General features: G+C 56.6%; 2 protein-coding genes across 2 annotated transcripts; both read left to right on the top strand.

Moving 5' to 3' along the window:
- Positions 1–2,328: 2,328 nt before the first annotated feature.
- LOC131400410 (paraneoplastic antigen Ma6E-like) lies at positions 2,329–4,279 on the top strand. The gene is given in 3 exon segments (XM_058535143.1): positions 2,329–2,355; positions 2,358–2,473; positions 3,025–4,279. Coding segments are annotated over 3 exon segments (1,398 nt in total).
- A 4,881-nt stretch (positions 4,280–9,160) lies between these two features.
- Positions 9,161–14,647, top strand: LOC131400409 (paraneoplastic antigen Ma6F-like). The gene is made up of 3 exons (XM_058535142.1): positions 9,161–9,210; positions 11,379–12,005; positions 12,474–14,647. Exons 2-3 carry the CDS (start codon positions 11,450–11,452, stop codon positions 14,645–14,647), a joined length of 2,730 nt encoding a protein of 909 aa, XP_058391125.1. The 5' UTR covers positions 9,161–9,210; positions 11,379–11,449.
- Positions 14,648–15,908: the final 1,261 nt, after the last annotated feature.

The raw sequence follows: 15,908 nt of genomic DNA, 5'->3' as shown, positions 1-15,908 counted from the left end.
ACAGAGATTGGATTGGTGGTTACCAGAGGGGAAGTGGTGAGGGAGGAGGGCGAAAGGGATAATTCGGCACATGTGTGTGGTGATGCGTTGTAATTAGTATATGGGTGGTGAACATGATGTAATCTATGCAGAAATAGAAGTATAATGATGTACACCTGAAATTTATACAATGTTATAAACCAATGTTACCGCAATAAACAAAAAATTAAAAAAAAAGGAAAAAAGAAAAAGAGAAAAGAAGAAAACAAAGGCATAAAGTCAATGCCCTAATGTTCCTAGAAAAAGAAAAGCAAAATTCATCCAAAAAAAGTGGAAAAAGGAAATACTAGGAATAAGAGCAGAAATAAATGAAATAGAGAACAAACTATGGAGAAAATTAGCAAAGCTAAACATTTTTAAAAGAGCAATACAATTTATAACCCCTAGCAAGATGAATCAAGATAAAAGAGAACGTACACTAACCATCAATATCAGGAATGACAGAGGGCTATCACTATAGATCACATAGATATTAAAAGAATAATGAAGAACTATTACGAGCATCCTTATGCCAATAATTTTGATAACTTAGATAAAATTGAGACGTTCCTTGGAAACAAAGCAATTTACCAAAACTGACAACAGATTAAATAGAAAGTATAAATAGCCCTATTTCTTATAAATACATTTAATTTACTATCAAAAAAACCCACACAACAAAAGAACAATCCAGGCCCAGATGATTTCATGGGTAAATTCTAGCAAATATTTAAGGAACGAAAATCACCAATCTTACACAAACACTTTCCGAAAACACAGGAGCAGGGAACAATTCTCAGCTCATTTTGTGAAGCTAGGATAAACTTCGTACTAAACCTTGACAAAAAGATTGTGTAAAAAAAGAAAGTTACAGAAAAATATCCCTCATGAACAGTGTAGCAAAAATCCTATTTGTAGTTGTGGGGCACAGAGCTTCAGTGATATGTATAGGCTGCTGGCTTTTAGGAGGTCACCTGACACAGAGCCCACACCCTTTCCAATGCAATGGCTGCCAGGGTGCTTGTGGGCTGGCTTTACACTGTAAAGAGGTGTGATGAGGCTCCTGGCATGGGAACAGCAAACCTGTGTCTGTTGTGGAGATTCCAGGCTTAATGAGGGCAGGCTCTGAGCGCAGAGTGGCACAGGAGACCCATCTTTAGGTTCCTCTACCCCCCTGACTCCTGGTTTCCAGCCTCCTCCCATTTGCCACAGTTATTGATGGAGGCCATTTTGTTGCTGGAGGGCCAACGGACATGCCTGTTGCTTCTGGAGGCTCCAAGCCTTGCCGCATCAAGCCCTTACCAGGCATGTCCCATTGCTATGGCAACATTGACACCTCCTCACGCGAGCTCCTGGTCCAGCCATTTGCCCTGCACTGAGACGCCCCAACCTTTCTCCCTCATCTACCTGGGGCTTCTGGGAACCCCACCTGGCCTTAGCACAGAGGGCGTGGGAGACCCCTGTGCGGTGCAGCCCTGGGCTGAGCAGCTGAGGTGCGTTCTTCTGAATCTCGGGCTTCAGGGCCTTGAGGCGGCCTCCAGAGTCGGCTCCACAGCCCGCAGGCGGTGTTTCCCCGCGTGGCAGCGCCCGCCGAGTCGGAGAAAGTGAGCAGGTGACCAGAGGCTTCGCTTGGTCGGGACCACAGAATCACCGCAGGTGCCCTGGGTAGTGGCTGGATCACTGCCCCGGCGGGCAGTGGGGGTGGGAGGGGGGTCCCAGTCGGGTGCTGTCAGGGAGGGGAGGTGGGACTCCCTGCTGCAGGGGTCTGGGGAGGGGAGGGGTCCTGGCTGCAGGCGAGGAGGCTGGCTCTAGCTGCAGACCTGCAGGTGCTGGTGGAAGGGGCAGGGGCTCCCCACTCAGTGGGGCGCGGGAGTGGATGTCCAGGTTGCCGGGGTCAGAGTAGGGATCTGCAGCGCTCTGTGTCTGGCGCTAGGAAAGAGAGGATGGGAGAGATCCCAGCTGCGGGAGTCTGGGGAGACGAGGGCTCTGGGCTGCCGGGATGCAGATGACGGTGGGAGAGGCTCGGGCTGCTATGGCCTATGGCCAGAACAGGGGCATCCACAAAGGCGAAAAGGAGTTGCCTCCCTGCAGAGGAGAGGGGTGCAGTGAGGAGCTCTTGCCGCAGCAGTGGGGGCTGGGGGGGGCGAACTGGCGGGAGCAGAGCTCCAAGCAGCGGCCAAGGGGGGCGGTGGGGTGGGCTGTCTGGAACCAACGTCCCCCTCCCCTTTACACTCACAGGTCGCCAAGGAAGAGATGGCGACAGTCTGTGCACCCCTGTCCAATCGCGCTCCCTCCCCCCTGGTCCCAGCGATGGCGCTGGCGATGCTGCAGGACTGGGGTGCAGCTGGAAAGGCTTGAATGCACAGCGCTCCATGCTCATCCTGGCCATCCCGGACGACTGCAAGGACCAGGAGTTCCAGGAGGCCGTGCGGGATGGCCTGTGGCCCCTGGGCAGGTACCGAGTGCTGGGCAAGGTCTTCAGAAAGGAGCTGGGGACCAGCGTGGCCCTGATCCAGTTTGCTGAGTATTTAAATCGAAGTTTGGTCCCCCAACAAATACCAAGCAAGAGAGGTGCCTGGACTGTGATCTTCCTGGCCCAGGCCTCTGATTCTGAGTCACAAGATAGACCCAATTTCCCTGCACAGCCCCAGAGCCAAGCAGTGCCTTGCAGGGCAGGCGACGCAGCAGCTAGAGGTGAGGCGGGATGTGTAGGTGAGGTGTGATATGCAGGTACAGCAAAATCCCCAGGTGAGCAGAAGCTGAAGATGTGGCAGAAGCTCCAGGTGAGGAGGTGGCTGCAGGTGTGTCTGGACCTATGGGTGTGGCAGGAGCCCCACAGGAGGCAAGAGCTGCAGGTGAGGCAGGAGCTACAGGTGAGGAAGGAGATACAGGTGAGGAAGGAGCTGAGGATGGGGCAGGAGCTTCAGGTGAGGAAGAAGCCTGGACCTAGCAACGACGGGAGACCTTGCATCCTCTGCTCGACAGCATGGGCTACTAGGAACTGAGACCCTTTTCTGGGTCGGAAGAGCCGCGCTGTGGAGAAGAGTCTTTTGAGAGCTGGCTGGACCATGCCAACGACATGCTGTACCTGTGGCGCCACATATCGGAACGGGAGAGGAGGAGGAGGCTGGTGGAGAGCTTGGGTGGCCCAGCGCTGGATCTCATGTGCGGCCTCCTGGATGAAAATCCCGACATCCCTGCACAGGACTGCCTGGCTGCGCTGGTGCAAGCATTTGGTAACAAGGACGCCCGGAAGACCGCAAGGCTGAAGTTCCTGACTTGTGCCCAGAGGCCCAAGGAGACTCTCTTTGCCTACGTGATGCGCCCGGAGGGCCTGCTGCAGGCGGCCATGGAGAAGGGGGCCATCCAGGCCGCCATCGCAGACCAGCTGCGCACCAGGCAGGTGCTGATGTGGGCCCGCCCCAACGAGACGCTCCAGAACAAGCTGAGGAGGATGCGTCTGGAGAGGAGACCGCCTGGCTTCCTGGGGATGCTGCAGCTCATTCGGGAGACTGAGGCGTGAGAGGCCGCCCCAGGCACAAGTGAGCAGTTCCAAGTGGAAGAAGGGGCCCATGTGGACACTGGAGACCTAGCCGCCTCCCAGGCTGCCCCGGCCCATGAATATGGTGCCGAAGTCTCCCCAGACAGTGAAGATTCTGCCCGGGCTGTCCCACCCAGTGAAGGTACTGCCCAGGCTGACCTAGCCAGTGAAGATGCTGCCCAGGCTGCCCCAGCCAGTGAAGATGCTGCACAGGGTGCCTCAGCCTGCAAAGATGCTACACAGGATGCCCCAACCACTGAAGACACTGCCCAGGCTGCCCCAGACAGTGAAGATGCTGCCTTGGTGGACCCAGTGAACGAGGTCATCAACAAGGGTACCCCTGCCACTGTACAGGAAACCAAGGCCTCCCCGGATAATGAAGATACTGCCTGGTCTGCCCCAGCCCGCGAAGGTGCTGCCCAGGCTGCCCCAGCCAACGAGGTCATCACCGAGGCCACCCCTGCCACTGCAGAAGAAGCCAAGGCCTCCCCAGGTAATGAAGATACTGCCAAGGCTGCCCTTTCCAAGGAAGACACTGCTGAGGCTGTCCCGGCCAATGAAGAGGCCGATGAGGCAGTTCCTGGCACAGTCAACCCTAGAGAGGCTGCTTCTGACACCCGTGATGCTGCCAGGGCAGCCCCTGCCCGTGAGGAGACCACCAAGTCCTCCCCTGCCATTCAGGAAGATGAAAATGCTCCCGCCCCTGCAGGCCTAGATTAGGCAGGACCCTCAGAGGCCCCCGGGGGCCCCACCCCGGCCCAGATGGGCAGTGCTTCTGGGGTGGGCCCAAGAGGTCCTTGTGGTGAACCAGAGGGCATTGCCCTGGCAGGAGACCAGGAGACCAAGGAGCCCCCTGAGGAGGGGCTCAAGCCCATCTAGGAGGAGTCAGGAAAAAAGGATGGGGCTGGGGAGATGAACCCCCCCAAGCCCTCCTTGGGCTAATAGGCTCAGAACGCCCAGGGCCCTCTCTCCTCTTGGGCAGCAGAGCCCTGGAGGAAGGGGGAGGCCAGGCCAGGGCAGCCACCTCACCCCACATGGGGAGCAGGGCCAAGGGAGGGGCCCACTAAGCTCAAACCAAGCTCATGGGTCCCCACAATGCCCAGGGGTCCCTGACCACCACTATCAGTCCTTTCAAGTGAGCGAGATGACCATGTGTGACCCCAAATGGGGAGGGGAGAGGTGTCCGCCCATGGCAGCACCACACCCACACCCAGCCCCAGCCCCAGCCCCAGCCCCAACCCCTGCCAACTCCGGCAGCCAACCTGGGAGATCCCCTGAGTGGCAGCCCTGGCCTAGGTGAGGGACGCCTGAAAACGGCTGCCACCTGCACTGGCCTGGGTGACGTTAGGTATCATCTCAAGGTTGCCAGCCACCTAGGCCTCCCGAGAGCGGGACAACTATTCAATGACCCCTGGGACAGGCTGCTCCCTGTTCTGGGAACCCTACTTTTCTCTCTGTAGGCCCTGTAGTGGCCCACATGGCCTGGAGTGAGAGGACATTGCCAGCATCCAGCATCCTGGCAAGAGGGTGATCGTGCTGCCCCCAGGAAGGGAGACTATGGCAGGAGGGCTGCAGCATGGGGGGCAGCTGAGGCACCTCATTTGGGACCCCAGGAGGAGGGTTGGGGCCCGAAGACCTACGGGCTGTAGTGGTCATTAGAACTTCCTCTCTGTTTTGTCATTCCCTTCTCTTTAATGGTTTCAGTAAATGGTTCTCTTTAATAAATTTCATTGAATGTTTCAGCTGAGCGTCACCTTTGCTGTGGGCAATTGAGGGAAGGGTCTGTTGGGAGTCGAGTGGGGAGGCCATAAGAGGATTCCTGCTCAGCACCCATGGGAGACGTCTCCAGTGAGAGGCTAGCGTAGGCACTTTGGCAGACTAGGACATGATGAGGGCTTTTCTTCCATTTAATAGGTGAATTATAAAGTTTTGGGGTTCTGTTGGTTCTCATCTTGGGATGGTCCTGTCCCATTGGTCTTTTGAAAATGGGTGGGAGTGATCTTGGTTTTCTCCTTAACTGTGGGGAAGGCACCACTGGCATCCAGTGCCCAGGATTCAGGACTGCTAAATGTGGAAGATGCATGGAGTGGGGCCACGTAACAAAGAACTGTCATGCCCAAGAGGCCTCTAGGATCCTTCATGAGAAAGCCAGTATTGGACTGATAGGGTTTTTGAAAAAATCTGAAATGTATTTTAATTTGAGGTATCTTGAAATGTGAAAATATCACCATGGAACAACAATGACAACACTTACTGAGCAACTATAATTCTCTAGACACTTGTGGGGTTTCTAGGAGAATGGGCACAAAGATATCCATACCACCTCCACCTGCAGACTTGCTCTCAAGCAAAAGAAAAAGACCAGGCTAGTGAGATGCACGATGAAGGAGGACCCACAAGAGCTGGGGGAGGGGGAGGAGGTGGTGCTCTATGAAGGGGTAGTGTTGAGGGATGAGGGGAGTCGAGTTTCATGCTAAGGGCAGGGGGAAGGTGTTGGACCTTTTAGGCGGGCCCGGCGGACTCTGCTCATTCTTTCTGTCCTGGGAAGCTGCCACTCTATGAGGCTGAACCCACCTCCAACAAGAAGACCAGAAAATGCCAGGTGTGCGCTCTCCAAGTTTCCCTCACAACTAGGGTGTGGGCAGATGACCTACCCCACCATTCAGATGCACCTGCTGCCAACTGAATCTGGGACCAGAGCTGGGAAGAAGCAGGGGCCACACAGATTCCACTTGGGTGGGCGGGTGGCAGCAGGGGCCGTGAGCTCTGCTTTCCGAGGAGCTGTGGCAGCCATGGTTCTCACGGCAGCACTTGCGTCCCACACTGTTGTTCCAAACCACAGTGTTTGTGCCCAGTCGTGGGAGGGAGCCACAGGGGTGCCTTCACCAGTCCAGCACAGTGGTGCGATTCAGACCCTTGTCCCTCTCTGCAAAGCCTCCAAGCCTGGCTCTCCAGCCCTTCCCAAATGCCCGTGAGACACCCGCCATCCTTCACTAATTCCCTTCCTGCTTCCATCGGCCAGTCTGCTGTTGTGTGCACGTAGGAACCGTGACGGGCTAGGTTTCTGCAGTGGCTGTCTGATCTCCCACTGCATTAAGTGCTCCTGGCCTGGGGCTCAGGGATGCCACGTGCTCTTGCAACTTGGCAGCTCTTTACACAGTCCTATTCTGGCTCCTGTTACTCCATCCTTCCTTTCACATTGGTGTTTGTTAAGAGTTATGAATATTCAGAAGCTTCATATTACTTGGAAGATAGATCAATAGAAATAATCCATTCTGAGAAACTGAGAGGAAAAAGATTTAAAAAAAAATAAAGAAGAAGAAGAACAGAGCCTCAATGAGCTGTGGGACAATACAGAAAGGTCCGAGACATGTGTATCCGGGATCCCAGGAGAAAAGAGAGAATGGGGAAGAAAAGCTACTTCAAGAAATAATGACTGACATTTTCAAAATTGGGAGCTAGACGTAATTTACAGATTCAAGAGGTTCTGTGAAGCCCAAGGAGGGTAAATACAAAGAAAAGCCACATGTAGGGGCAGTGTAGTCAAACGACTGAACAAAGTATAAAGAGAAAATCTTGCAGGCAGTCCGAGTTAGACAAAGCACTACATCTAGCAGAACATTGACAAGAATAGTCACTGAATTCTCATCAGAAAGAATGGAAACCAGAAGACAGGGGAAGGGCATTTTAAAGTGCTGAACGACAACAATAAGTGAAAACAACTTTCAACCCAGAACTCTCTGTCTCTAACCAGGGAAAAGATCCTTCAAGAATGAAGGGGAGAGAAGGACCTTTTGAGATTTGTGAAAGCTAAGAGAATTCATCAACAGACCTACGCTAAAAGAAATGCCAAAGCAGGTCTTTCAATCAGAAGAAACATGATAGTAGAGGGAAGCCTTGATCTTTGCGTGGAGACGAAGAACCACAGAAATGGTAAATGTGTGGGTAAATATTCAAGAATACTTATTTGCTCTTAATTTTCTTACAGTACACATGACTATTTTCTAAAATAAAAATTTTAATAGCGTGTTGTAGGTTTTGTAACATCTGTAGGCGTAATACATATGGCGACTACAGCATAAAGGATGGGGTAGATGGGGAATGAATCTGTATGGTGGAAAGGTTCTTACACTTATGTGAAGTGGTACAATATTAACCACAAGTGGACAGTGAAAAGTTAAGGAAATATAATCTCTCGAGCAATCACTACAAACCAATTCAAAGTGATAATTGCCTAAAAAGGCATTAATAAGTTAAAATGGAATTTAAAACGTTTTTGATTATCTCAGGCAGGAAAAGGGGAACACAGGAAGAAAAAGAGATGGACAGACAGTGCTATACTCTGAATGTCTGTGTGCTCCCCCAAATTCACACATTACGTGGTACCCCACAATGTGATGGTATTAGGAGGTGGAGCCTTTGAGGTGATCAGTTCATGGGGGTGGAGCCCTCAGGAATGGGATTAGTGACCATAAAAGAGACCCTGGAGAGCTAGCTCCCTGACCCGCTTCTGCCGTGTGAGGACATGGTGAGAAGATGTCTGTCTATGAACTAGGAAGCAGGCTCTCACCAGACACAGAATCCACCAGTACCTTGACTTTGGACTCCTCGGCCTCCAGAACTGTGAGAAATAAATGTTTGCTGTTTATGAAATACCACCCAGTCTATGGTGTTTTTTTTTTTATAGTAGCCTGAACAGACTAAGACAGATGGTAAAAGGGTAGACCTAAATCCAGCCATAATCCAAAATCACACTCGATGTTAATGGGTTAAATACTCCAATTAAAAGGCAGAGATTGTCAGAATGAAGAAAAGAGCAAGGCTTTTGCTGTCTACAGGAGCTGCAATTGAAAAATAAAGACTCAGATGAGTTGATAGTAAGAGGATGCAAAATGGTATACCATAGAAAGAGCAAGCATAAGGAAGTAGGAACCACTGTATTACTAGTGGACAAAGTAGAGTTCAAGACAAAGGCTATTACCCGAGAATCAAGGGAAGAATGATGTAAGGGTCAATGAATCAGGAACCCCCAGATTTCATAAATGTGTTTGTGTCCACTGACAGAGCTTTAAAATACATGAAATAACATTTGACAGGATAAAGGGAGAAACAGACATTTCCACAACTCTAGCTGGAGATTTTAACACTCCTGCCTCAGCAACTGGTACAACTAGATGAGAAATCAGTAAAAATGTAGACATCTTTACGACATGACCAGCCACAACAGAAAACAAACTATAAAGAAAACTTGCCCAATTTGCCACAACGGGTGCTCCACGTGCAAGGTTACTCTTGCAAGTCCATTGCCTTGTTGGTAGGCTGTTTCATTGGTGGCACGTCCACAAGCCGCGCTTTTTGCTTCCGGACGCTCCAAGCCTTGCGATGACGCCGTGAAGCCTTTACCACTCAGCGCCCTCCCCTCCGGCTCTTCCGAGCCAATCATCTGCCCTGCACATCTGCCCTGCACAGAGCCGCCTAGAACTTTCTGTCCGCTCTGCCTGGCGGGGGCTTCTGGGAGAAGCGGGAAGCTCACGTGGCCTCGGCACAGAGCGCCTGGGAGCCGTGCCCCACAGTCCCTGGCTGTGCGGCTGAGGTGAGGTCTTCAGCCCCTTCTGAGTGGGACCGCGGAACTGTCCACCGAGTCGGCGAAAGTGAGCAGACGGGCAGGGCTTTGCTGGGCCTGGACTCGGGGGTCGCCTGGAGTCCTGGGTCGGGGCCCCTGAGCGCCCGGGCAGGGGGTGGAAGTGGGCGGCTGGGCTCCCGGCTGCGGGTGTGGGGGCTGCGGGAGTGGAAGGCTCCCAGCTGCGGGGGGCAGGGGGGCTCCCTGGTGAGGGGAGAGCTGAGGGGAGGGCTAACTCTGGGGGTGTGAGTGAGGGGGCGCGAGCGGAGGGCGCCCGGCCAAAGGGAGGGCTGAGGGCAGGGTTCCCCGGTGTGGGGGCTGAGGGGAGGCGGGGTGGGGGGGCGCTGTGGTGTGCGGAGGCCGGAGGGTGGGGCTAGTGGCTCAGCGTGTGTGGGGGGCGTGGGAGGGGCGGGCTCCCCGGTGCTGGAGGCCGGAGGGGAGGGCGCCCAGCTGGGGAGAGGGCTCCTGCCTGAGGAGGGGGCAATGGGAGGAGGACTCCCGGGTGCGGGTGGCGGGAGGGGAGCGACCCGCTGTGCGTGTGAGAGGGGGTGGGCAGGGCGGACGCCGCTGGCTGCTCAGGGCAGGAAGGGGGGCTCCGCTCCCTCGCCGCCCCGGGGTGTGGGGAGGTGAGAGGGCGGGCTACCAGCTCTGCATCTGGGGGCCGCGGGAGGGGAGAGCTCCCGGCTGTGGGCGCTAGGGGGAGGACTCCAGAGCGTGGGCAGGCCGGAGGGGCCGCCACCGACCGTCTAAGCCGGTGCGGGCACGCGCGCTGATGGAGGGGCTACCGCGGAGTGCACCTGGCTTCTGGGGTCACGGGGAAGGGTGACTGGCTGCAGGTGTGGAGGCCGGGGGAGGGGATGGCTCCCCGGTGTGGGGAGGCCAGAGAGGAAGGCTCAAGTCCAAGCACGTGGGGGCGCCCTGCTTCCAGGGGCTGGAGCAGAGTGCTCCCAGCTGAGCGGGGTCGCAGTATGGGAGGGCACTCGGCAGGGCGGGGGAGGATGGCACCCGGGTGCGGGGCGGGGGGTGGGCTGGAAGGTAGGGCCGCCGGCTGAGGGTGTGGGGGGTGCGGGAGAGGAGCAGCCTGGCTGCGTGGGGTGCAGATGATGGTTTGGGGGGCGCTGGGGCAGCTGTGATCTGCAGGAGGTGTCACCCTGGCCAGTGGAGTGGGGGAGGGTTCGGGGAGGGGCTCTGGCGCCCTGCACGTGGCATCTGAGAGGTTCCAGGTGGCCTCTGTGGAGGGTGGCCTAGGGATCGCAGATGTGGCTGGGCAGGGCCTTGGCCTCCACGGAAGCTATAGCTTCTCTCCAAGGCTGCTCTGTACCGTCAGCGGGATACACCATACTTCAGGCCTTAAGAAGGTTTCCATCCATTTAAAAGGATTGCACTTTTACAGAATCAGTTCTCTGATCACAGGGGAATTTTATTTGATGTTAATAACGATAACTCATCTCTAAATATTTGGAAACCCATAGATCAAAGAAGAAATCACAAAGGAACTTAGAAAAGATTTCAAAGTGCATAATAAAAAAGTACAACTTCCCCAAAGTAGTGGGAGGCAGCTCAAGAAGCGATCGGAGGAAAACGTGCTGCTCTACATGCTCACCTTAGGAAAGGAGAAGGAGGTGAAATCAGTGCCCTGATGGCCCATTGAAGGAAGCTAGAAAGAGAAGAGCAGAGGGAACCCAAAGTGGCCCACTGAAGAGACGACAGCGCCCAGAGAGGAGGTCAGTGAGAGACAGCGGGGCAGAGGGACAGAGACAGCTCTCCCCAGGCTCCTCTTACCCAGCACAGAACTAGGGATGGAGCCCCGGCAAGAGCGATGCACAAGACAGGGATGACACGAATCACCTGGGTCGTGTTGGGAGGGAACGAGGGCTGTCACTGCAGATCAGACGGACATCCAGAAGAGAGGGAGGGAATATCATGGGAAAATTTGTGCCCCAAATTGGAAAAGGTGACAAATTCCTTGGGGAACCAGGCGACTTCCCTAAAACTGCTGCTAGAAAAATAAAAAATACTACTAGCCCTATATCTTGTGAATAAATGTAATTTATTATCACAAAAGCTTCCTAAAGTCAAACAGAGCAAACAGGGAGAGGAGGTGCTGCAGGCCACGCTGTGAGGGGCACGAGGCTCTGGCTGGGGCTGTGGGGTGCGTTGTGTGGCACAAACACGCCTCTCTCCCCGTTGCACCCACAGGCCGAGGCCCACACTGCGACAGTCTGTGTACTCCCGTCCAGTCGCTTCTCCCCACCCGCAGGACCTCAGCAATGGCAATGGCAATGGCACTGGCGATCCTGCGGGACTGGTGCAAGTGGAGAGGCATGAACGCACAGCGCTCCCTGCTCATCCTGGGCATCCCGGACGACTGCGAGGACCAGGAATTCCAGGAGGCCGTGCAGGCTGCCCTGTGGCCCCTGGGCAGGTACCGAGTGCTGGGCCAGGTCTTCAGAAAGGAGCTGGGGACCAGCGTGGCCCTGGTGGAGTTTGCTGAGTATTTAAATCGAAGTTTGATCCCCCAACAAATACCGGGCAAGGGGGGACCCTGGGATGTGGTCTTCCTGCCCCAGGCCCCTGATTCTGAGTCACAAGATAGACTCAATGTCCCTGCACAGCCCCAGAGGCAAGCAGTGCCTGGCAGGGCAGGTGACGCAGCAGCTGCAGATGTGGCAGGAGCTCCAGGTGAGGAAGGAGCTGCCGGTGAGGAAGGAGCTCCATGTGAGGCAGGATCTGCAGGTGAGACAGGATGTGAAGGTGAGGAGGGAGCTGCAGGTGAGGAGGGGGATGCTGGTGAGGAAGGCTCTGAAGGTGAGGGAGGATGTGAAGGTGAGGGAGGATGTGAAGGTGAGGCAGGATGTGAAGGTGAGGAGGGAGCTGCAGGTGAGGAGGGATGTGAAGGTGAGGAGGGAGCTGCAGGTGAGGAGGGATGTGAAGGTGAGGGAGGATGTGAAGGTGAGGGAGGATGTAAAGGTGAGGCAGGATGTGAAGGTGAGGAGGGAGCTGCAGGTGAGGAGGGATGTGAAGGTGAGATAGGATGTGAAGGTGAGGAAGGAACCACAGATGAGGCGAGAGCGCCAGGTGAGGAGGGTGCCCCAAGTGAGGCAGGAGCGCCAGGTGATGCGGGAGCCCCAGGTGAGGTGGGAGCCCCAGGTGAGGCGGGAACCCCAGGTGAATTGGGAGCCGCTGGTGAGGAGGGAGCTCCAGGTGAGGCAGGAGCCGCAGGTGAGGAAGAAGGTGCAGGTGAGGAGGGCGCTGCAGGTGAGGAGGAAGTTGCTGATGTGGCAAGACCTGCAGGTGAGGAAGAAGCGGCAGATGATGAGAGAGCTGCAGGTAAGGAAGAAGCCGCAGGTGATGAGAGAGCAGCAGGTGATGAGAGAGCTGCAGGTGAGGAAGAAGCTGCAGCTGATGAGAGAGCTGCAGGTGAGGAAGAAGCTGAGGGGGAGGCAGGAGCCGAGGGCGAGGCAGGTGCCCAGGGGGAGGCAGGAGCTGAAGATGAAGCAGGAGCGTCAGATGAAGAGGGAGTTGCAGGTGACACAGGAGTGGCAGGTGTGGCAGGAATTGTGAGTGTGGCAGGAGCTGCAGGTGAGGGAGCTACAGCTGAGGCTGGAGCTGCAGGTGAATGGGGAGCTGCAGGTGAGGAAGAGGCTGCAGATACAGCAGGAGCTGCAGGTGTGTCAAAATCCCGAGGTGAGGCAGAAGCTGAAGATGAAGATGTGGCAGGAACTCCAGGTGCGGCAGGAGCCGCAGATGAGGAAGAAGGTGCAGGTGAGGAGGGAGCTGCAGGTGAGGAGGAAGTTGCTGATGTGGCAAGAGCTGCAGGTGAGGAAGAAGCTGCAGGTGATGAGAGAGCTGCAGGTGAGGAGGGAGCTGCAGGTGAGGAGGGAGCCGAGGGGGAGGCAGGAGCCCTGGGGGAGGCAGGAGCTGAAGATGAAGCAGGAGCGTCAGATGAAGAGGGAGCAGCAGGTGACACAGGAGTTGCAGGTGTGGCAGGATCTGTGACAGTGGCAGGAGCTGCAGGTGAGGCAGAGGCTCCAGGTGAGGAAGAGGCTGCAGGTGTGGCAAGAGCCATGGATGAGGCAGGAGGCTGGACCCAGCAATGGCGGGAGACTTTGCAGCCTCTGCTCGACAGCATGGCCTACCAGGAACTGAGACCTTTTTCTGGGTTGGAAGAGCCGTGCTGTGGAGAAGAGTCTTTTGAGAGCTGGCTGGACCATACCAACGACATGCTGTACCTGTGGCGCCACATATCGGAACGGGAGAGGAGGAGGAGGCTGGTGGAGAGCTTGGGTGGCCCGGCGCTGGATCTCATGTGCGGCCTCCTGGATGAAAATCCCGACATCCCTGCACAGGACTGCCTGGCCGCGCTGGTGCAAGCGTTTGGTAACAAGGACGCCCGGATGACCGCAAGGCTGAAGTTCCTGACTTGTGCTCAGAGGCCCCAGGAGACTCTCTTTGCCTACGTGATGCGCCTGGAGGGCCTGCTGCAGGCGGCCATGGAGAAGGGGGCCATCCAGGCCGCCATCGCAGACCAGCTGCGCGCCAGGCAGGTGCTGATGCGGGCCCGCCCCAACGAGACGCTCCAGAACCAGCTGAGGAGGATGCGTCTGGAGAGGAGACCGCCTGGCTTCCTGAGGATGCTGCAGCTCATTCGGGAGACCGAGGCATGGGAGGCCACCCCAGGTACAAGTGAGCAGTTCCAAGTGGAAGAAGGGGCCCATGTGGACATTGGAGACCTAGTCGCCTCTCAGGCTGCCTCGGCCCATGAATATGGTGCTGAGGTCTCCTCAGCCTGTGAAGATGCTGCCTGGGCTGCCCCGGCCCACGAAGGTGCTGCCCGGGCAGCCCCACCCAGTGAAGGTGCTGCCTGGGCCGCCAGCGAAGACACTGGCCAGGCTGCCCCGGCCCGCGAAGGTGCTGGCTGGGCTTCCAGTTCACGCAAAGGTGCTGCCCGGGCTGCCCCGGTCAGTGAAGATGCTGCCCGGGCTGCCCCAGCCAAGGAGGTCATCACCGAGTGCACCCCTGCCACTGCAGAAGAAGCCAAGGCTTCCTCAGGTAACAAAGATACCGCCGAGGCTGCCCTTTCCAAGGAAGACACCGCCGAGGCCGTCCCAGACAATGAAGAGGCCGATGAGGCAGTTCCTGGCACAGTCGACCCTGGAGAGGCTGCTTCTGACACCCGTGATGCTGCCTGGGCAGCCCCTGCCCCTGAGGAGACCACCAAGGCCTCCCCTGCCATTCAGGAAGATGAAAATGCTCCCGCTCCTGTGGGCCTAGGTCAGGCGGCCCAGATGGGCAGTCCTTCTGGGGTGGGCCCAGGAGGTCCTGGCAGTGAGCCAGAGGGCATTGCCCTGGCAGGAGACCAGGACGCCGAGGAGCCCCCTGAGGAGAGGCTCAAGCCCATCCAGGAGGAGTCAGGGAACAACGACGGGGCTGGGGAGATGAGCCCCCCAAAGTCCTCCTTGGGCTAATAGTCTCAGAAGGCCCAGGGCCCTCTCTCCTCTTGGGCAGCAGAGCCCTGGAGGCAGGGGGAGGCCAGGCCAGGGCAGCCACCTCACCCCACATGGGGAGCAGGGCCAAGGGATGGGCTCGCTCAGCCCACACCAAGCTCTTGGGCCCCCACAATCCCCAAGGGTCTCTGATCACCACCATCAGCCCTTCAAAGTGAGCGAGATGACCATGTGTGACCCCAAATGGGGAGGGGAGTGGTGTCCCACCATGGCAGCACCACACCCAACCCCAGCCTCAGCCCCAACTCCTGCTGACTAGGGAAGCCAGCCTGGGGGCTCCCATGAGCGGTGGGTTTGGGCTAGGTCAGGGACACCTGAAGACGTCTGCCACCTGCACTGGCCTGGGAGATGTTAGGGGTCATCTCAAGGTTGCCAGCCACCTGGGCCTCCCAAGAGGGGGACCACTATTCACCGTCCCCTGGGGCAGGCTGGTCCCTGTTCTGGGAAGCCCACTTGTGTTTCTGTATGCCCTAAGGTGACCCAGGTGTCAAGTAATCCCCACCCCACCACACACACACACGCTATCATTTCTGTGCAGCGCTGTGAGGCGTGCGTGAACACGGGCTGGGTGTCCTGGCCTACTGGGACAGCCCCCTCTCGGCCCCGGCATGTGCTGTGAGCTTCAGTGCCAGCCAAGGCCCTGCGCGCTCTCGTCCAGTGCCGTGAGCTCAACTCTGCTTTCTCGGTGTAGATTCAAGCCAACCGCTGCTTGTTCTTGTGGAGATGTGTGTGTGCTTATCTGAGCAGTTCCCCCACCACCCCACCCCAGAGACCCCCGAGCCCAGGTCCAGGAGATGCCGGGAAGGATGGACAGAGGAGGGCTCTGCCGGCGCTCACCCTGTGACCTCGGGAAGGAAGAACTGGAGCAGGGACACGGAGGAGGCTGCGGGAGGCTCCACTGGGACTGTGCTCTGATGTGCCAACCTGTTGTTCTTGTGGCTCAGTTTCCTGGGCTTGGTGGAGTGTCCCCTGCCATGTTTTCCAGCGTCCTGTGACTGTCCTGTGTGGGCCATAGGGCAGGGCCCTGCCCCAGCATGTCAGCCAGAGGCGGAGGGTGTGCCCTGGAGTGAGAGGACATCGCCAGCATCCATCGTCCTGGCAAGAGGCTGATCCTGGCGCCCCCAGGAAGGGAGACTATGGCGGGAGGGCCGGAGCCTGGGGGGCAGCTGATGCACCTGTTAGGGACCCCGGGATGGTGGGGGGCCCGAGACCTGTGGGCTGT

Source organism: Diceros bicornis, chromosome X (assembly GCF_020826845.1).
Source record: "Diceros bicornis minor isolate mBicDic1 chromosome X, mDicBic1.mat.cur, whole genome shotgun sequence".
Classification (NCBI taxonomy): Eukaryota; Metazoa; Chordata; class Mammalia; order Perissodactyla; family Rhinocerotidae; genus Diceros; species Diceros bicornis.
Note: the sequence above shows the minus strand (reverse complement) of the source record. Positions and strands in the feature narration are given on the sequence as shown.

Excerpts from the sequence above, each read along its gene's own strand:
- LOC131400409 (XM_058535142.1), top strand. The coding sequence starts at position 11,450 with ATGGCAATGGCAATGGCACTGGCGATCCTGCGGGACTGGTGCAAGTGG. Across the intron at positions 12,006-12,473 it reads AGGTGAGGGAGGATGTGAAG|GTGAGGAAGAAGCGGCAGAT; the intron begins GTGAGGGAGGAT and ends CAAGACCTGCAG.